The 21821-nt window shown below is 45.9% G+C and overlaps 2 protein-coding genes across 3 annotated transcripts in view; one reads left to right on the top strand and one right to left on the bottom strand.

Annotated features, from left to right (window-relative positions):
- The window catches only part of sgk3 (serum/glucocorticoid regulated kinase family member 3), a 1016194-nt gene that overhangs the window by 306657 nt on the left and 687716 nt on the right, over nucleotides 1–21821 (bottom strand). The gene's annotated exons all lie outside the window — the stretch shown is intronic.
- LOC139531710 (junctophilin-1-like) overlaps nucleotides 1–21821 on the top strand; it is a 115001-nt gene that overhangs the window by 124 nt on the left and 93056 nt on the right. Inside the window, exons 2-3 of the mRNA XM_071328417.1 lie at nucleotides 173–697; nucleotides 7532–8300. Of these exons, the coding sequence (XP_071184518.1) occupies nucleotides 319–697; nucleotides 7532–8300 (1148 nt within the window). The 5' untranslated portion in view covers nucleotides 173–318. The remainder of the gene's footprint in view (nucleotides 1–172; nucleotides 698–7531; nucleotides 8301–21821) is intronic.

The following is a 21821-nucleotide window of genomic DNA, read 5'->3' as shown; positions in this document are numbered from 1 at the left end:
CCCATTCATACCCACCCACCCACACACACACACACACACACACACTAACCACATCACACACTCTTTTCTCTTTACATATCAACCTCTTGGAACACACACACACTACCCATGACCACCACCACCTCCACCATCATCACTGTTTTTTGTTTATTTTTACTTCTTGTGCAAACAGAGTCATCCTCTCGTTGGCTCATCTCACTGTTTTCTCCACCTCTCCGTTCCCTGCTGGATCCCTTCTGGGGGGGGGGGGTGGTTAATAACACGACACCACGACACTCTACGGCCGGAGAGTTCTGCTTCATTTCTCGGCTGTTCTGAATGACGGGCGGAAGGTTCGACTTCGACGATGGAGGAACATACTGCGGAGGATGGGAGGACGGAAAAGCCCACGGACATGGCATCTGTACCGGGCCAAAGGGCCAGGGGGAATACGCCGGTTCCTGGTCGCACGGCTTTGAGATAGTGGGGGTGTACACCTGGCCCAGCGGGAATACGTACCACGGCTACTGGTCCCAGGGGAAGCGGCATGGACTTGGGGTCGAAACCAAAGGGAAGTGGACTTACCGCGGCGAGTGGAGCCACGGATTCAAGGGTCGCTATGGACTCCGACAGAGTCACAATACACCTGCCCGGTACGATGGGACGTGGAGTAACGGGCTACAGGACGGGTATGGGATTGAGACCTATGGTGACGGTGGTAAGATATACCATTATACTGTTATACCGGATTGGCATGTTGCTTTTTGTGGTGGGGAATATTGTGTGTGTCTCTTTAAACCGTGAAACAGTGCGATCTGTCGTGATGTGTTGTGGTTTGGCGTGCGAAAAGGTTCACGAAGAGACAGAACGGAGATGTGACTGTCTATAGCGTTGGTTTATTATAGCGTTATTATAGAGATAATACCGGATTGTAACTTTTCACATTTATACAGATTTGTGGATTTTTGACTTTAGCTCCATTACGCGCAAAGGGAACATGTTCGTCACCGTGCGCCATAACATATTTTATTAACGTCTATAATATGTAGCTTCCACTCAATCATTTTGATTGATTGATTAACGACATATTCAATGTGTTACATATCGAAGCATCAGTGCATCATTTAAAACGCTGCGTGGGCTCTCTCTCTCTCTCTCTCTCTCTCTCTCTCTCTCTCTCTCTCTCTCTCTCTCAGACTATTAGTTGCCTGTGTTATTCCGTGACCAGCAACTCGCGTTTTCAGCCATTGATTTATACTGCACATGTGACAGTAACAGTAACAGTGTACTCAGGGTGATGGAAGGTAGAGAGATAGAGAGAGTTTGTGTGTGTGTGTGTGTGTGTGTGTGTGGTGTTTGGAATGGGTCAAATCAGGTCAAAGAGCGTGTTCAGAGCAACCCTCTGGCTAGCGTAGATACTGCCAGAGTGTCTATCTAGATCATTATAGCTGGACTATCACCTAGCCTATAGGTCTATCCGTGGTACATTCTAAGATTGAAACCTTAAAAATAGGTTTTCCATATTGAAGCCTATTCATTTCTGCCAGTAAACAACCAGTATTGAGATCCCATAAAGATGTGTCCTATATCTGCACGGTCCTCTATATAAAGCATTCATTCTCCTAACCTACACAATCAGCAGTGTTGACCCCCTCACCGGGTGCCGAACGTGAGACCAGAGAAGGTTGACAGACACATCAGTCTACAGGTGTCCTCCTGTATATAACCTCACTACTATTATTTTACTCCTGTTCTTTCATTATTTGTTATTTCACATTTTTTATTATAAGTTTTTTTACTTAACACTTTATTTTCTTAAAACTACATTGTTAAGGGCTTGTAAAAGTATACATTTCACTGTAAGGTCTACACCTGTTGTATTCGGCGCATGTAGCAAATAACATTTGGTTTGATTTGATCTGACTTGTGTAAACAAAGGAGTATTCCCAGATCAGACGAGGAAATAGCATGGACCCTGCTAGCCCCACAATGAGTATTCCTAGATGAGACGAGGAGATAGCATGGACCCTGCTAGCCCCACAATGAGTATTCCCAGATGAGACGGGGAATTAGCATGGACCCTGCTAGCCCCACAATGAGTATTCCCAGATGAGACGAGGAGATAGCATGGACCCTGCTAGCCCCACAATGAGTTTTCCCAGATCAGACGAGGAGATAGCATGGACCCTGCTAGCCCCACAATGAATATTCCCAGATCAGACGAGGAGATAGCATGGACCCTGCTAGCCCCACACGGGACCTTGATTACTGTTGTTAACTGGTGTTCTCTATGGCACATAATTTACTATGTCACATTAGTCCTGTTGATGCCATCTAATATTATCAAAACATACCTCATCCCCCAAGTACTGTCGTACGTTAGTGACATCACTAAGCTACATTTCCTACTGCAAAGGCTACTCCTAAAGACATGGACATCTGGCCATGTGATCCTATATAGTGTAACCTTCTAACCCTTACAGCCATTTCTAAAATGTATGACATAAAAAAAATGTCCTCATCAATCTCACAATGACATCACAATACCCCATAATGACATCACAATACCCCATAATGACAGGTTTGAGACATTTTAGGAAATGTATATACAGTACCAGTCAAAAGTTTGGACACACCTACTCATTCAAAGTTTTTCTTTATTTAAATTTTTTTCTACATTGTAGAATAATAGTGAAGACATCAAAACTATGAAATAACACATATGGAATCATGTAGTAACCCAAAAAAGTGTTAAAATATCAAAAATAAATCCCTCTGTGGAGATGGGAGAACCTTCCAGAAGGACAACAATCTCTGCAGCACTCCACCAATCAGGCCTTTTTTTCTTATTTTTTGAAGTATTTTTAATTCCATTTTTTGTATATATTTTTTATTAACCGCTCCACATATACATTCTGCAACTTTGTAAACCTCCAATTGTCCTAATATTCCACCCGCTAAAACCTCCACCCATATCTAGGTCTGATTTGATTTGACTCTAAGACCTTCAGACCATCACCCAATCAGGCCTTTATGGTCAAGTGGCCAGACGGATGCCACTCCTCAGTAAAAGGCACATGACAGCCCTCTTGGAGTTTGCCCAAAGACCATGAGAAACAAGACTCTTTGGTCTGATGAAATCGAGATTGAACTCTTTGGCCTGAATGCCAAGCATCACGTCTGGAGGAAACCTGGCACCATCCCTACGGTGAAGCATGGTGGTGGCAGCATCATGCTGTGGGAATGTTTTTCATCGGCAGGGACTGGGAGACTAGTCAGGATCGAGGGAAAGATGAACGGAGCAAAGTACAGAGAGATCCTTGATGAAAACTTGCTCCAGAGCACTCAGGACCTCAGACTTGTGCGAAGGTTCACCTTCCAACAGGACAACGACCCTAAGCACACAGCCAAGACAACGCAGGACAGACTTCGGGAAAAGTCTCTGAATGTCCTTGAGTGGCCCAGCCAGAACCCGGACTTGAACCCAATCAAACTTCTCTGGAGAGATCTAAAAATAGATGTGCAGCTATGCTCCCCATCCAACCTGACAGAGCCTGAAACATTTGTTTTTTGGTTTTTTGGTGTTTTTTGGCCTTTAGAATAAGGCTGTAATGTAACAAAAGGTGGTGGGGAAAAGTAAAGGGCTCTGAATACTTTCAGAATGCACTGTAGCAGTATCTACCACCCTGATGGGTCAGTTGAAGTCCTAGCAGTATCTACCACCCTGATGGGTCAGTTGAAGTCCTAGCAGTATCTACCACCCTGATGGGTCAGTTGAAGTCCTAGCAGTATCTACCACCCTGATGGGTCAGTTGAAGTCCTAGCAGTATCTACCACCCTGAGGGGTCAGTTGAAGTCCTAGCAGTATCTACCACCCTGATGGGTCAGTTGAAGTCCTAGCAGTATCTACCACCCTGATGGGTCAGTTGAAGTCCTAGCAGTATCTACCACCCTGAAGGGTCAGTTGAAGTCCTAGCAGTATCTACCACCCTGATGGGTCAGTTGAAGTCCTAGCAGTATCTACCACCCTGATGGGTCAGTTGAAGTCCTAGCAGTATCTACCACCCTGATGGGTCAGTTGAAGTCCTAGCAGTATCTACCACCCTGATGGGTCAGTTGATGTCCTAGCAGTATCTACCACCCTGATGGGTAATTTGTAGTCCTAGCAGTATCTACCACCCTGATGGGTCAGTTGAAGTCCTAGCAGTATCTACCACCCTGATGGGTCAGTTGAAGTCCTAGCAGTATCTACCACCCTGATGGGTAATTTGAAGTCCTAGCAGTATCTACCACCCTGATGGGTCAGTTGAAGTCCTAGCAGTATCTACCACCCTGATGGGTCAGTTGAATTCCTAGCAGTATCTACCACCCTGATGGGTCAGTTGAAGTCCTAGCAGTATCTACCACCCTGATGGGTCAGTTAAACCACTAGCCTAGTGGTTAGAGTGTAGAAGCGGCAGGTAGCCTAGTGGTTAGAGTGTAGAGGTGGCAGGTAGCCTAGCGGCTAGAGTGTAGAGGTGGCAGGTAGCCTAGTGGTTAGAGTGTAGGGGCGGCAGGTAGCTTAGTGGTTAGAGTGTAGGGGCGGCAGGTAGCCTAGTGGTTAGAGTGTAGAGGCGGCAGGTAGCCTAGTGGTTAGAGTGTAGGGGCGGCAGGTAGTCTAGTGGTTAGAGTGTAGAGGTGGCAGGTAGTCTAGTGGTTAGAGTGTAGAGGTGCCAGGTAGCCTAGTGGTTAGAGTGTAGTGGTGGCAGGTAGCCTAGTGGTTAGAGTGTAGAGGCGCCAGGTAGCCTAGTGGTTTGAGTGTAGAGGCGGCAGGTAGCCTAGTGGTTAGAGTGTAGAGGCGGCAGGTAGCCTAGTGGTTAGAGTGTAGGGGCGGCAGGTAGCCTAGTGGTTAGAGTGTAGGGGTGGCAGGTAGACTAGTGGTTAGAGTGTAGGGGTGGCAGGTAGACTAGTGGTTAGAGTGTAGGGGCGGCAGGTAGCCTAGTGGTTAGAGTGTAGGGGTGGCAGGTAGACTAGTGGTTAGAGTGTAGGGGCGGCAGGTAGCCTAGTGGTTAGAGTGTAGGGGTGGCAGGTAGACTAGTGGTTAGAGTGTAGGGGTGGCAGGTAGCCTAGTGGTTAGAGTGTAGGGGTGGCAGGTAGACTAGTGGTTAGAGTGTAGAGGCGGCAGGTAGCCTAGTGGTGTAGGGGTGGCAGGTAGACTAGTGGTTAGAGTGTAGGGGCGGCAGGTAGACTAGTGGTTAGAGTGTAGGGGTGGCAGTTAAACCTGTTATGGCTGCAGCCCGACGCCGGTACACCTATGACAACATCCAGCTCAAGTGCAGGGCGCGAAATTCCAAATCTATTTTTTTTAAATATTTAACTTTCACACATTAACAAGTCCAATACAGCATTTGAAAGATACACATCTTGTCAATCCAGCCAACATGTCCGATTTTTTAAATGTTTTACAGAGAAAACACCACATATATTTATGTTAGCTCACCACCAAATAAAAAAGAGGACAGACATTTTTCACAGCACAAGTAGGATGCAAGTAGCATGCACAAGCCAACCTAACTAACCTAGAACCAACCTAAATAACTTTGAAAAAACTACCTCAGATGACAGTCCTATAACATGTTACACAATAAATCTATGTTTTGTTCAAAAAATGTGCATATTTTAGCTATAAATCAGTTTTACATTACTGCTACCATCATAGCTACAGTCAGAAATCGCACGGGAGTAGCCAGAGAAAATACAGACACCAACGTCAACTACTAATTACACATCATAAAACATTTCAGAAAAATATATGGTGGATAGCTAATGAAAGACAAAGATCTTGTGAATAGAGCCAATATTTCAGATTTTTGAAGTGTTTTACAGCGAAAACACAATATATCGTTATATTAGCTTACTACAATAGCTAGCACACAGCAGCATTGATTCTAGTCAAACGGTAGCAATAGCACAGTTCGACAGATATATGAAAAAGCATCCCAAATTGGGTCCTTATCTTTGTTGATCTTCCATCAGAATGTTCTCCAAGGGGTCCTTTGTTCAGAACCGTCTTTCTTTGGATCCATAACGAACGATTTCCCTCTTGAATTAGCAAGCACACTGGCCGTGCGGAGCTAACCTCTCCGTCTTGACAAAATTCTTGCGTCGCATCACGTCTAAAGTCCAGAATAAATTTCAATAATATAATTAAACTATATTGAAAAAACATACTTTAGGATGATATTGTGACATGTATCAAATAAAATCGAAGCCGGAGATCATATTCACCTTTAACGAGGGTTTTCCAGGAGCCGAGTCCAGGTCCTACTTCGCGCCCAGAAAAAAAAATTAAGTGCGCAACACTCACTCCAAGAGGTTGTGTTCAATCCCAGGACGAGATAATCAAGTCATTTCTGCTCTCACTTCCGCATGACACCCAGGGGAAGGCGTATGACGTGTTTCTACAGTCTTAAGTGACATGCCCTTTTATAGACAAGCTCTTGAAGAGAGACATCGATTTTGGAAATCTCACTTCCGGATAGGAAATGGGCTGTAAAAAGAGTTCTGTTCCACTTAGAGAAATATTTCAAACGGTTTTAGAAACTAGAGACTGTTTTCTATCCAATAGTAATAATAATATGCATATTGTACGAGCAAAAATTTAGTAAGAGGCCGTTTGAAAATGGGCACATATTTTCCAGTTTTTCAATACGCCCCCTGCAGCCATAACAAGTTTTAAACTGACCATTTGTTGGAGCTGTTCATTTGATCAGTCAGGAGCCCTGCTAAGTCTGATAGACTGAGGCAATGTATGGCCGCTGCCCCAAATGGCACCCTATTCCCTATTTAGTGTACTACTTTTTGACCACCGCACATAGAGCTCTGTTAAAAATAGGGAACTATGTAGGGGATAGTGTGCTATTTGAGATGCATTATGTTTCTGCAGATTCCCATTGTTCTGTCTGAACTATAATGATGTAGGGTTTCCTTTCCGTCTAATCAATGTCTCAGTATGTAATGATATCCAGGATACCAGGTGGGTTACCTTCCCATCTAATCAATGTCTCAGTATGTAATGATATCTAGGACACCAGGTGGGTTTCCTTCCCATCTAATCAATGTCTCAGTAAGTAATGATATCAAGGATACCAGGTGGGTTACCTTCCAATCTAATCAATGTCTCAGTAAGTAATGATATCTAGGATACCAGGTGGGTTACCTTCCCATCTAATCAATGCCTCAGTAAGTAATGATATCCAGGATACCAGGTGGGTTACCTTCCCAGCTAATCAATGTCTCAGTAAGTAATGATATCTAGGATACCAGGTGGGTTACCTTCCCATCTAATCAATGTCTAATGAGCTTGATGTTGTTGCAGGACATTAGTATGCTAATTGAGAGCGTTGGGCCAGTTTCTCTCTGTGCCTTATATTGTGGCTTTTAGTCAATAGTGTTAAGATCATTCAATCAACCGACCAACCAACCAATCGATCAACCCACCCACCAACCAATCAACCAATCAATCAGTCAATCAATCTTTTCACCCCCATCTCTACTGTCCTCTCTCCTCCAGGTACATACCAGGGCCAGTGGATGGGCGGGATGCGGCACGGTTATGGTGTGCGCCAGAGTGTTCCCTACGGCATGGCAACGGTGATCCGCTCTCCGCTCCGTACCTCTCTAGCGTCCCTACGCTCCGAGCAGAGCAATGGCACCGTGCTCCAGGATCTCTCGGGTGACACGCCCACCGGCGGCCGCGGCGGGTTCGTCCTCAACTTCCACTCGGACAGCGAGGTGGTCACCGGGAAGAAGAAGGGTCTGTTCCGCCGCGGGTCGCTGTTTGGGAGCCTCCGTCGGCTACACAAGTCCGAATCGAAGTCGTCCATCTCCAGCAAGAGGAGTTCGGCACGCAGCGACGCCGCTATGAGCCGCATCAGCTCCTCCGACGCGGACGCCAACTCCACCATCTCCCTGGGCGACGGAGAGCTGCCGGAAGAGGACCTGCTATTGGAGGATCACGTGGACGCCACCACCACCGAGACATACACGGGGGAGTGGAAGAACGACAAGCGCAACGGGTTCGGCGTCAGCGAACGTTCCAACGGGATGAAGTACGAGGGGGAGTGGCTGAACAACAAGCGCCACGGTTACGGCTGCACCACCTTCCCCGAGGGGAACAAGGAAGAAGGGAAGTACAAGAATAACGTGCTGGTGCGTGGAATAAGGAAGCAGTTGATCCCGCTAAAGAACCCCAAAACCAAAGAGAAGGTGGACCGGGCCGTGGAGGGGGCGCGGAGGGCAGGGGCCATCTCCAGGACGAAGGTGGAAATAGCAGCTTCCAGGTAGGTTGGTGAGGTGTGTGTGTGTGTGTGTGTATGTATGAGAGAGACAGAGTGAGAGACAGAATAGGTGTATGATGGAATGTGTGTTACACCTGTAAATTCACAAACTAGTATACGGCATTCAAATCTGCAAGATCAAAGGCCCTTCCTACATTCCCTGTGTGCCTGGTATGACTGGTATGGCTGTACAACCAGCTAGCGGAGTGTTACTGCGTAACTCCTGGCTCTTTCTGTGGAGCATTACACTATGGATCTCCAGTTGGATGGTTCAGCTCAGTTGTGATTGAAGTGTGACAAGAGACAGTGGACCCTAAAGTTGATTCATCATCATCGCTGCTTTTCAAATCAAATCAAATGGAATTGTATTAGTCACTTACTTACGAGCCCTTAACCAACAATGCAGTTTAAAAAAAAATAAAAAATAAGAACAAGAATAAAAAAATAAAAAGTAACAAGTTATTAATGAGCAGCAGTAAAATAACAATAGTGAGACTATATACAGGGTGTTACGGTACAGAGTCAGTGTGGAGACTATATACAGGGTATTACGGTACAGAGTCAATGTGGAGACTATATACAGGGTGTTACGGTACAGAGTCAGTGTGGAGGCTATATACAGGGTGTTACGGTACAGAGTCAATGTGGAGACTATATACAGGGTGTTACGGTACAGAGTCAATGTGGAGACTATATACAGGGTGTTACGGTACAGAGTCAATGTGGAGGCTATATACAGGGTGTTACGGTACAGAGTCAATGTGGAGGCTATATACAGGGTGTTACGGTACAGAGTCAATGTGGAGACTATATACAGGGTGTTACGGTACAGAGTCAATGTGGAGGCTATATACAGGGTGTTACGGTACAGAGTCAATGTGGAGACTATATACAGGGTGTTACGGTACAGAGTCAATGTGGAGGCTATATACAGGGTGTTACGGTACAGAGTCAATGTGGAGGCTATATACAGGGTGTTACGGTACAGAGTCAATGTGGAGACTATATACAGGGTGTTACGGTACAGAGTCAATGTGGAGGCTATATACAGGGTGTTACGGTACAGAGTCAATGTGGAGACTATATACAGGGTGTTACGGTACAGAGTCAATGTGGAGGCTATATACAGGGTGTTACGGTACAGAGTCAATGTGGAGGCTATATACAGGGTGTTACGGTACAGAGTCAATGTGGAGACTATATACAGGGTGTTACGGTACAGAGTCAATGTGGAGGCTATATACAGGGTGTTACGGTACAGAGTCAATGTGCAGCGGCACTGGTTAGTTGAGGTAGTATGTACATGTAGGTAGAGTTATTAACCTTTCACGAGTATCAATCCCGGATCCGGGAGCACCCCCCACCCCCCACACACTGATTAGCATAGCTAGCATAGCGTCACAAGTAACTTGTAGCATCTAAATATCATTAAATCACAAGTCCAAGACACCAGATGAAAGATACAGGTCTTGTGAATAAAGCCACCATTTCAGATTTTTTAAATGTTTTACAGGGAAGACACAATATGTAAATCTATTAGCTAACCACGTTAGCAAAGGAGAGGATTTTTTCACTCCCAACAGTTTTTCCCTGCGTCAGTAGCTATCACTAATTCGACTAAATAAAAATATATATAGCCACTAACCAAGAAACAAATTCATAAGATGACAGTCTGATAACATATTTATGGTATTGCATAGTTTTTTTTTGAAAATGTGCATTTTTCAGGTATAAATCACAGTTCTACATTGCAGCTGCATTCTGAAAAGGTGCCGACCCAGCCAGAATAATTACAGAGACCAACGTCATATAACTAATTACTCATTTTAAAACATTTCAGAAAAATACACAGCGTACAGATATTGAAAGCCCAACATCTGGTGAATCCAAACAATATTTCAGATTTATAAAATGTTTTATAACGAAAACAAAATGTAGCGCTAAATTAGCATAGCTATACCAGGCAGATTCGGCTGGGCGCCCACGGCAAGATCACATGCACAACAGATATGATATAACATCGTAAATTGGGTCTTACTATGGCTGCTCTTTCATCAGAATGTTGATCAAAGTGTCCATTGTCAAGATGAGTTGTTGGTTGCGTTCAGAGTCGTTCTTTTCCCACTCCATTTAGCACAGGTACCGGTGGAGTGGCACGTATTTCTCAAACGATACTAAAATCTAACAACTGAACACCGCAAAACTCCCTAAAAAATTCAAATAATCTGATTAAACTATATTGAAAAAACATACATTACGATGATCTGGTCACATGTATCAAACAAACTTCGACACGGAGATAATAATGGCCGCACAACACAAGAAAAACGTAGCTCTAATTCCATCCAATCGAGAACCGGAAGTTGTCGGTCATGCCAAAGATTTTGCTCTCATTTCACGTCAGTCCCAGATAGACAAGAAATTTTTCCTCTGACGTCCTCTAGACACCCAGAGGAAGGCCAGTGAGTTGTGTTTCGGGTCATAGGAGGCATGACCATATATAGGCAGAGCTTTGAAGCCAGCACAAAACATCTTGATTTTATGTTCTTGGTCATGGAAAGTGCTGTGAAATGACTTCTGAATCACTCAGAGACAAAATTGAAACGGTTTTAGAAACTGGAGATTGTTTTCTTTCCAACGGTATTATTTATATGCATATAGTAAGAGCAATAATTAAAGAAGAGGCAGTTTAATCTGTTGAGCCATTTATGCTAATGCGAAAACAGCACCCCCTGTATTCTCAAGAAGTTTTAAAGTGACTATGCATAGATGATAACAGCAGAGAGTAGCAGCGGTGTAAAAGGGGGGGGGGGGCAATGCAAATAGACGGGGTAGCCATTTGATTAGATGTTCAGGAGTCGTATGGCTTGGGGGGGTAGAAGCTGTTTAGAAGCCTCTTGGACCTAGACTTGGCGCTCCGGTTCCGCTTGCCGTGCAGTAGCAGAGAGAACAGTCTATGACTAGGGTTGCTGGAGTCTTTGACAATTTTTAGAGCCTTCCTCTGACACCGCCTGGTATAGAGGTCTTGGATGGCAGGAAGCTTGGCCCCAGTGATGTACTGGGCCGTACGCACTACTCTCTGTAGTGCCTTGCGGTCAGAGGCTGAGCAGTTGCTGTACCAGGCAGTGATGCAACCAGTTAGGATGCTCTCGATGGTGCAGCTGTAGAACCTTTTGAGGATCTGAGGACCCATGACAAATCTTTTCAGTCTCCCGAGGGGGAATGGGTTTTGTCGTGCCCTCTTCACAACTGTCTTGGTTTGTTTGGACAATGTTAGTTTGTTGGTGATGTGGACTAGGGACTTAGCACGCACCCTGAGGGGCCCCTGTGTTGAGGATCAGCGTGGTGGATGTGTTGTTACCTACCCTCACCACCTGGGGGCGGCCCGTCAGGAAGTCCAGGATCCAGTTGCAGAGGGAGGTGTTTAGTCCCAGGGTCCTTACTTAAGTGATAAGCTTTGAGGGCACTATGGTGTTGAACGCTGAGCTGTAGTCAATGAATAGCATTCTCACATAGGTGTTCCTCTTGTCCAGGTGTGAAAGGGCAGTGTGGAGTGCAATAGAGATTTGTATCATCTGTGGATCTGTTGGGGCGGTATGCAAATTGGAGTGGGTCTAGGGTTTCTGGGATGATGGTGTAGATGTGAGCCATGACCAGCCTTTCAAAGCACTTCCTGGCTACAGACGTGAGCACTACGGGTCGGTAGTCATTTAGACAGGTTACCTTGGTGTTCTTGGGCACAGGGACTATGGTGGTCTGCTTTAAACATGTTGGTATTACTGACTCGGCCAGGGAGAGGTTGAAAATGTCAGTGAAGACACCTGCCAGTTTTGTGTGACGCCACCAGTTTATTGCTGCTTGTCCTGGACATTTATGATCCGCCTTCAGTGTGTGTGTGTGTGTGTGTGTGTGTGTGTGCGTGCGTGTGTGCGTGCGTGCGTGTGTGTGTGCAGGCTCTCTGTGATCTCTACTCTCTGTCCATATCTCAGATGCTCCCAGAGCAGGTCAGCCTGTACAGTGTGTAATAAAGACATACCGTGACGATGGACACGCACCGCCAAGCACCCAGCATTGTTCTGATCAGGCATCCAGGGGGGATCGGGTGAACTGATTTTCATAGTGGGTGCCACTTCCCTATAGCCCCCTATAGGCTCTGGTCTAAAGTAGTGCACTATATAGGGAATAGTGTGCCATAGGGCTCTGGTCTAGAGTAGTGCACTATATAGGGAATAGGATGCCTTTTAGGATGGATCCAAATGTGTTACCCTCAGAAGACTGATTACTGTTTTGGCGGTTTAGCAAATATGTGCAGCATAAAGTTGTCATCACAAACCTAGTTCAATGTTAGTAAAATGTTGTACTCCACAGACAAATCTTTCACAGTCATCTTTTCAGTCATCTCAGACACCCGGAACTGAAATCACGCGTATTTGCAATTTGCATCACGTGCTCAATTTGTTTCCTGTTCACCCTGCTACAATCTAGCAGGAAGTGACAGTGCAGGTGCATCAAAGCTGGGGTAGAGGGAATGAAAAACAGATTCTATCTCCAGGCCATCCGACTGTTAAACAGTAAACATGAGCTAGCCACCGCCTAGTACCCTGCCCTGAACCTTAGATACTGTTACTAGCCATCTACCACCCGGTACTCAAACCTGAACCTTAGATACTGTTACTAGCCGACTACCACCCGGTACTCAACCCTGAACCTTAGATACTGTTACTAGCCGTCTACCACCCGGTACTCAATCCTGAACCTTAGATACTGTTACTAGCCGACTACCACCCGGTACTCAACCCTGAACCTTAGATAGTGTTACTAGCCATCTACCACCCGGTACTCAACCTGAACCTTAGATACTGTTACTAGCTGACTACCACCCGGTACTCAACCCTGAACCTTAGATACTGTTACTAGCCGTCTACCACCCGGTACTCAACCCTGAACCTTAGATACTGTTACTAGCCAACTACCACCCGGTACTCAACCCTGAACCTTAGATACTGTTACTAGCCAACTACCACCAGGTACTCATCCTGAACCTTAGATACTGTTACTAGCCGGTAACCACCCGGTACTCAACCCTGAACCTTAGATACTGTTACTAGCCAACTACCACCCGGTACTCTACCCTGAACCTTAGTTACTGTTACTAGCCGACTACCACCCGGTACTCAACCCTGAACCTTAGATACTGTTACTAGCCGACTACCACCCGGTACTCAAGCCTGAACCTTAAATACTGTTACTAGCCGGATACCACCCGGTACTCATAACTGAACCTTAGTCACTGTTACTAGCCGACTACTACCCGGTACTCAACCCTGAACCTTAGATACTGTTACTAACCGACTACACCCGGTACTCAACCCTGAACCTTAGTCACTGTTACTAGCCGACTACTACCCGGTACTCAACCCTGAACCTTAGATACTGTTACTAACCGACTACCACCCGGTACTCAACCTGAACCTTAGTTACTGTTACTAGCCGTCTACCACCCGGTACTCATCCTGAACCTTAGTTACTGTTACTAGCCGTCTACCACCCGGTACTCAACTCTGAACCTTAGATACTGTTGCTAACCGACTACCACCCTGTGCTCAACCCTGAACCTTAGATACTGTTACTAGCCGTCTACCACCCGGTACTCATCCTGAACCTTAGTTACTGTTACTAGCCGACTACCACCCGGTACTCAACCCTGAACCTTAGATAGTGTTACTAGCCGACTACCACCCGGTACTCAACCTGAACCTTAGATACTGTTACTAGCCGGATACCACCCGGTACTCAACCCTGAACCTTAAATACTGTTACTAGCCGGATACCACCCGGTACTCAACCCTGAACCTTAGATACTGTTACTAGCCAACTACCACCCGGTACTCTACCCTGAACCTTAGTTACTGTTACTAGCCGACTACCACCCGGTACTCAACCCTGAACCTTAGATACTGTTACTAGCCGGATACCACCCGGTACTCAACCCTGAACCTTAGATACTGTTACTAGCCAACTACCACCCGGTACTCTACCCTGAACCTTAGATACTGTTACTAGCCGGATACCACCCGGTACTCAACCCTGAACCTTAGATACTGTTACTAGCTGACTACCACCCGGTACTCAACCCAGAACCTTAGATACTGTTACTAGCCGGATACCACCCGGTACTCAACCCTGAACCTTAGATACTGTTACTAGCTGACTACCACCCGGTACTCAACCCTGAACCTTAGATACTGTTACTAGCCGACTACCACCCGGTACTCAACCCTGAACCTTAGATACTGTTACTAGCCGACTACCACCCGGTACTCTACCCTGAACCTTAGATACTGTTACTAGCCGACTACCACCCGGTACTCAACCCTGAACCTTAGATACTGTTACTATCCGACTACCACCCGGTACTCAACCCTGAACCTTAGATACTGTTACTAGCCGACTACCACCTGGTACTCAACCCTGAACCATAGATACTGTTACTAGCCGACTACCACCCGGTACTCAACCTGAACCTTAGATACTGTTACTAGCCGACTACCACCCGGTACTCAACCCTGAACCTTAGATACTGTTACTAGCCGACTACCACCCGGTACTCAACCCTGAACCTTAGATACTGTTACTAGCCGACTACCACCCGGTACTCAACCCTGAACCTTAGATAGTGTTACTAGCCAACTACCACCCGGTACTCAACCCTGAACCTTAGATAGTGTTACTAGCCAACTACCACCCGGTACTCAACCCTGAACCTTAGTTACTGTTACTAGCTGACTACCACCCGGTACTCAATCCTGAACCTTAGATACTGTTACTAGCTGACTACCACCCGGTACTCAACCCTGAACCTTGGTTACTGTTACTAGCCGACTACCACCCGGTACTCAACCCTGAACCTTAGTTACTGTTACTAGCTGACTACCACCCGGTACTCAACCCTGAACCTTAGATACCACCCGGTACTCAATCCTGAACCTTAGATACCACCCGGTACTCAACCCTGAACCTTAGATACCACCCGATACTCAACCCTGAACCTTAGATACCACCCGGTACTCAAGCCTGAACCTTAGATACCACCCGGTACTCAACCCTGAACCTTAGATACCACCCGGTACTCAACTCTGAACCTTAGATACCACCCGGTACTCAACCCTGAACCTTAGATACCACCCGGTACTCAACCCTGAACCTTAGTTACTGTTACTAGCCGTCTACCACCCGGTACTCAACCCTGAACCTTAGATACTGTTACTAGCTGACTACCACCCGGTACTCAACCCTGAACCTTAGTTACTGTTACTAGCCGTCTACCACCCGGTACTCAACCCTGAACCTTAGATACGGTTACTAGCCGGATACCACCCGGTACTCAACCCTGAACCTTAGATACTGTTACTAGCCGACTACCACCCGGTACTCAACCCTGAACCTTAGATACTGTTACTAGCCGGATACCACCCGGTACTCAACCCTGAACCTTAGTTACTGTTACTAGCCGGATACCACCCGGTACTCAACCCTGAACCTTAGTTACTGTTGCTAGCCGGATACCACAGTTCATTTTGACATGTATATCTTTACTCTAGTGGGCTCTCGGGTGGCACAGTACCTGGTTCGAATCCAGGCTGTATCACATCCGGCCATGATTGGGAGTTCCGTAGGGCGGCGCTTAATTGGCCCAGCGTCGTCCTGGGTAGGTTTTGGCCAGGGTAGGCCGGCATTCTAAATATGAATGTCTTCTTAACTGACTTGCCTAGTTAAAGAAAGGTTACATTTATTTTTTATATATATAGATTTTTTTAAATCTCTAGAGAATTGCAAAACTCTGCTGACATTTGTAGGAAACACACTGTTGACTACTACTGCTGAGAAAAAGTAAACAAGATACGAAGAGGGGGTTTGTGGGAAAGAGTAAACAAGTGTGTGTTGGAAACGTTTTTGTGGATGAGTTTATTTAAGGAAAGAGACAGAACTACGGAAGTCCAGAGGACATATTAAAACTAAAAACCCTCATAATGTCCCAGATCCGTGCCTTATCTCACAATCGATTGGGCTTCCTGAATTTTTTTTGTTTTGTTGCTGTGACAGAAAGTGTACTATTTCCCGTAGATTTGCATTAGTCCACAAAGTTTTGTCTCCCTATAATGTATACTTTCATATATACGTAAAAAAAAACGTTCATCTGGTAAAGGGTCTTGTGAGGCCTGTGGGCATCCAGGAGCATAACATCCACACAACCTTTGTAGCCGAAACTGTTAGGACACTACAGACAGAAGTGTAGTGTCTATTAGACACTACAGACAGAAGTGTAGTGTCTATTAGACACTACAGACAGAAGTGTAGTGTCTAATAGACACTACAGACAGAAGTGTAGTGTCTAATAGACACTACAGACAGAAGGGTAGTGTCTAATAGACACTACAGACAGAAGGGTAGTGTCTAATAGACACTACAGACAGAAGTGTAGTGTCTAATAGACACTACAGACAGAAGTGTAGTGTCTAATAGACACTACAGACAGAAGTGTAGTGTCTAATAGACACTACAGACAGAAGCGTAGTGTCTAATAGACACTACAGACAGAAGTGTAGTGTCTAATTCAGACACTACAGACAGAAGTGTAGTGTCTATTAGACACTACAGACAGAAGTGTAGTGTCTAGTAGACACTACAGACAGAAGTGTAGTGTCTAATAGACACTACAGACAGAAGTGTAGTGTCTAATAGACACTACAGACAGAAGTGTAGTGTCTAATAGACACTACAGACAGAAGGGTCTTCTTCCATAGAGGGGTCATATTAGTGTGTAGCCCAAACTGATTTTTGTGAGAAGACCGATTTTCAGAATGTCTCATGGTCTGACAAACACAGCTCTCTAGCTCTGTGACCTTTCACCTCAGATGCTGAAGTGCGACATCGCCGTGCGGAGGATTTTGGGGGATTGAGATGCGCCCCCCGCCCCAAAAAAACATCTCTAGCTTAAATTGACAGGTTTTTATGGGAATGTTTTTATTATGCTAATTTTAATTTCTGCAGGGGCACAGACGTCGACCTTAAACTGTATTTATGGCTGCTAGGCCTTCTTCCATGCTCTTATTGAATGACTAGCTGTTATGTATCCTGAAGTCATGTGTCTTGGATATTATGCTCTTCCCTTTCAACTTACTGAACACACATCACATATCTTCAAAGATCCAGATGACTTGTTTATAGCCAGGAGGTATTCTTCTGCCTGACCTCACCAGGAAAAACTCTGGGCCCTAGACTATGGTTTTTCCAGGTCTGCTTATAAGCATGTTATAAACTAGCTTTGTGATGTTCTTCAGTGTTATAACCAGCCTTTATTTACACTGTGGCTGGTTAATGGATCAGTAAACATCATAATGTAGTAGCTAGCTGACAGAGTGTTATAACCAGCCTTTATAAACACTGTGGCTGGTTAATGGATCTGTAAACATCATTATGTAGTAGCTAGCTGACAGAGTGTTATAACCAGCCTTTATAAACACTGTGGCTGGTTAATGGATCTGTAAACATCATTATGTAGTAGCTAGCTGACAGAGTGTTATAACCAGCCTTTATAAACACTGTGGCTGGTTAATGGATCTGTAAACATCATTATGTAGTAGCTAGCTGGCAGAGTGTTATAACCAGCCTTTATAAACACTGTGGCTGGTTAATGGATCTGTAAACATCATTATGTAGTAGCTAGCTGACAGAGTGTTATAACCAGCCTTTATAAACACTGTGGCTAGTTAATTGATCTGTAAACATCATTATGTAGTAGCTAGCTGACAGAGTGTTATAACCAGCCTTTATAAACACTGTGGCTGGTTAATGGATCTGTAAACATCATTATGTAGTAGCTAGCTGACAGAGTGTTATAACCAGCCTTTATAAACACTGTGGCTGGTTAATGGATCTGTAAACATCATTATGTAGTAGCTAGCTGACAGAGTGTTATAACCAGCCTTTATAAACACTGTGGCTGGTTAATGGATCTGTAAACATCATTATGTAGTAGCTAGCTGACAGAGTGTTATAACCAGCCTTTATAAACACTGTGGCTGGTTAATGGATCTGTAAACATCATTATGTAGTAGCTAGCTGACATAGAGGTGGTTTCATTGATCAGTCGAGGTCATGTGGTCTGGTTTCATTGACCTGCAACGGACCCAGTGGATCCAGAGAGAGGGAAGAGAGGGAAGAGAGAGAAGAGAGGGAAGAGAGGGAAGAGAGGGAGGAGAGGAAGAGAGGGAAGAGAGGAAGAGAGGGAAGAGAGAGAAGAGAGGGAAGAGAGGGAAGAGAGGGAAGAGAGAGAAGAGAGGAAAAGAGGAACAGAGGGAAGAGAGAGAAGAGAGGATGAGAGGAAGAGAGGGAAGAGAGAGAAGAGAGGAAGAGAGGAAAGAGAGAGAAGAGAGGAAGAGAGGAAGAGGAAAGAGAGGAAGAGAGGAAGAGAGGGGAGAGAGGAAGAGAGGGAAGAGAGGAAAAGAGGAAGAGAGGGAAGAGAGGAAGAGAGGAAGAGAAAGAAGAGAGGAAAAGAGGAAGAGAGGGAAGAGAGGAAGAGAGGAAGAGAGAGAAGAGGGGGAAGAGAGAGGAAGAGAGAGGAAGAGAGGAAAGAGAGGGAAGAGAGGAAACCAACAGATGGTGGAGAGAGAGAAAGAGGAGAGGAAAGGGGGATGACAATTAATTCAGTCAAGTGGAATAGAGGAGTGAGTCTGGAATTGGAGAAACAAGAGGGCTCACACACACACACACGCGCGTGCGCGCGCACACACGCACGCACGCACACACACACGCACACACACACACACACACACACACACACACACACACACACACACACACACACACACACACATCCCTCTGTGAGAAAGCAGGCCTAGACGAGCCGTCCCATCAGCCCCTGGGGAAGAGCGGATGACCTCATGGTGTTGATCAACCAATCGATTGAGAGCTAGAATGATGCTGGTGTAGAAGCCTCTGTGGTGCCAGCTTCCACTACCAGTGTGTGTGTGTGTGTGTGTGTGTGTGTGTGTGTGTGTGTGTGTGTGTGTGTGTGTGTGTGTGTGTGTGTGTGTGTGTGTGTGTGTGTGTGTGTGTGTGTGTGTGTGTGTGTGTGTGCGTCAGGTCTGTGAACAGAGATAAGTGAGCAGTGCTGTGCTGGCATTCATCTCATTATAGAGAGCAACAGAGAGAGAGTAGCAGAGAGTAGCAGAGAGAGAGTAGCAGAGAGTAGCAGGGAGAGAGTAGCAGAGAGAGAGTAGCAGAGAGTAGCAGGGAGAGCAGCAGAGAGATAGTAGCAGAGAGAGAGTAGCAGAGAGAGAGTAGCAGAGAGTAGCAGGGAGAGAGTAGCAGAGAGAGATTAGCAGAGAGTAGCAGGGAGAGCAGCAGAGAGATAGTAGCAGAGAGAGAGTAGCAGAGAGAGAGTAGCAGAGAGAGAGTAGCAGAGAGTAGCAGGGAGAGCAGCAGAGAAATAGTAGCAGAGAAAAAGTAGCAGAGAGAGAGTAGCAGAGAGTAGCAGAGAGAGAGTAGCAGAGAGAGAGTAGCAGAGATAGAGTAGCAGAGAGTAATAGAGAGAGAGTAGCAGAGAGAGAGTAGCAGAGAGAGAGTAGCAAAGAGAGAGTAGCAGAGAGTATTAGAGAGAGAGTAGCAGAGAGAGAGTAGCAGAGAGAGAGTAGAAGAGAGTATTAGAGAGAGAGTAGCAGAGAGAGAGTAGCAGAGAGAGAGTAGCAGAGAGAGAGTAGCAGAGAGTAGCAGGGAGAGCAGCAGAGAGAGAGTAGCAGAGAGTATTAGAGAGAGAGTAGCAGAGAGAGAGTAGCAGAGAGAGAGTAGCAGATAGTATTAGAGAGAGAGTAGCAGAGAGAGAGTAGCAGAGAGAGAGTAGCAGAGAGTATTAGAGAGAGAGTAGCAGAGAGAGAGTAGCAGAGAGAGAGTAGCAGAGAGTATTAGAGAGAGAGTAGCAGAGAGAGAGTAGCAGAGAGAGAGTAGCAGAGAGAGTAGCAGAGAGAGAGTAGCAGAGAGAGAGTAGCAGAGAGAGAGTAGCAGAGAGAGTAGCAGAGAGAGAGTAGCAGAGAGAGTAGCAGAGAGAGAGTAGCAGAGAGTATTAGAGAGAGAGTAGCAGAGAGAGAGTAGCAGAGAGAGAGTAGCAGAGAGAGAGTAGCAGAGAGTAGCAGAGAGAGAGTAGCAGAGAGAGAGTAGCAGAGAGAGAGTAGCAGAGAGAGTAGCAGAAAGAGTAGCAGAGAGAGAGTAGCAGATAGACAGTATTAGAGAGAGAGTAGCAGAGAGAGTAGCAGAGAGAGTAGCAGAGAGAGTAGCAGAGAGACAGTATTAGAGAGAGAGTAGCAGAGAGAGAGTAGCAGAGAGAGTAGCAGAGAGACAGTAGCAGAGAGAGAGTAGCAGAGAGAGAGTAGCAGAGAGAGAGTAGCAGAGAGAGAGTAGCAGAGATAGTAGCAGAAAGAGTAGCAGAGAGAGAGTAGCAGAGAGAGTAGCAGAGAGAGAGTAGCAGAGAGAGAGTAGCAGAGAGAGAGTAGCAGAGAGAGTAGCAGAGAGAGAGTAGCAGAGAGAGTAGCAGAGAGAGAGTAGCAGAGAGTATTAGAGAGAGAGTAGCAGAGAGAGAGTAGCAGAGAGAGAGTAGCAGAGAGAGAGTAGCAGAGAGTATTAGAGAGAGAGTAGCAGAGAGAGAGTAGCAGAGAGAGAGTAGCAGAGAGAGTAGCAGAAAGAGTAGCAGAGAGAGAGTAGCAGATAGACAGTATTAGAGAGAGAGTAGCAGAGAGAGTAGCAGAGAGAGTAGCAGAGAGAGTAGCAGAGAGACAGTATTAGAGAGAGAGTAGCAGAGAGAGAGTAGCAGAGAGAGTAGCAGAGAGACAGTAGCAGAGAGAGAGTAGCAGAGAGAGAGTAGCAGAGAGAGAGTAGCAGAGAGAGAGTAGCAGAGATAGTAGCAGAAAGAGTAGCAGAGAGAGAGTAGCAGAGAGTGTAGCAGAGAGAGTAGCAGAGAGAGAGTAGCAGAGAGAGAGTAGCAGAGAGAATAGCAGATAGTAGCAGAGAGAGCAGCAGAGAGAGTAGCAGAGAGAGTAGCAGAGAGTAGCAGGGAGAGAGCAGCAGAGAGAGAGTAGCAGAGAGAGTAGCAGAGAGTATTAGAGAGAGAGTAGCAGAGAGAGAGAGTAGCAGAGAGAGAGTAGCAGAGGGTAGCAGAGGGTAGCAGGTAGTAGCAGAGAGAGAGTAGCAGAGAGAGAGTAGCAGAGAGAGCAGCAGATAGTAGCAGAGAGAGAGTAGCAGAGAGAGAGAGTAGCAGAGAGAGTAGCAGAGAGAGTAGCAGAGGGTAGCAGAGGGTAGCAGGTAGTAGCAGAGAGAGAGTAGCAGAGAGAGAGTAGCAGAGAGAGCAGCAGATAGTAGCAGAGAGAGAGTAGCAGAGAGAGAGAGTAGCAGAGACAGAGTAGCAGAGAGAGAGTAGCAGAGAGAGAGAGTAGCAGAGAGAGAGTAGCAGAGAGAGCAGCAGAGAGTAGCAGA

This window comes from Salvelinus alpinus, chromosome 10, assembly GCF_045679555.1.
Source record: "Salvelinus alpinus chromosome 10, SLU_Salpinus.1, whole genome shotgun sequence".
Classification (NCBI taxonomy): domain Eukaryota; kingdom Metazoa; phylum Chordata; class Actinopteri; order Salmoniformes; family Salmonidae; genus Salvelinus; species Salvelinus alpinus.
This window is presented reverse-complemented; position numbering and strand designations above follow the sequence as displayed.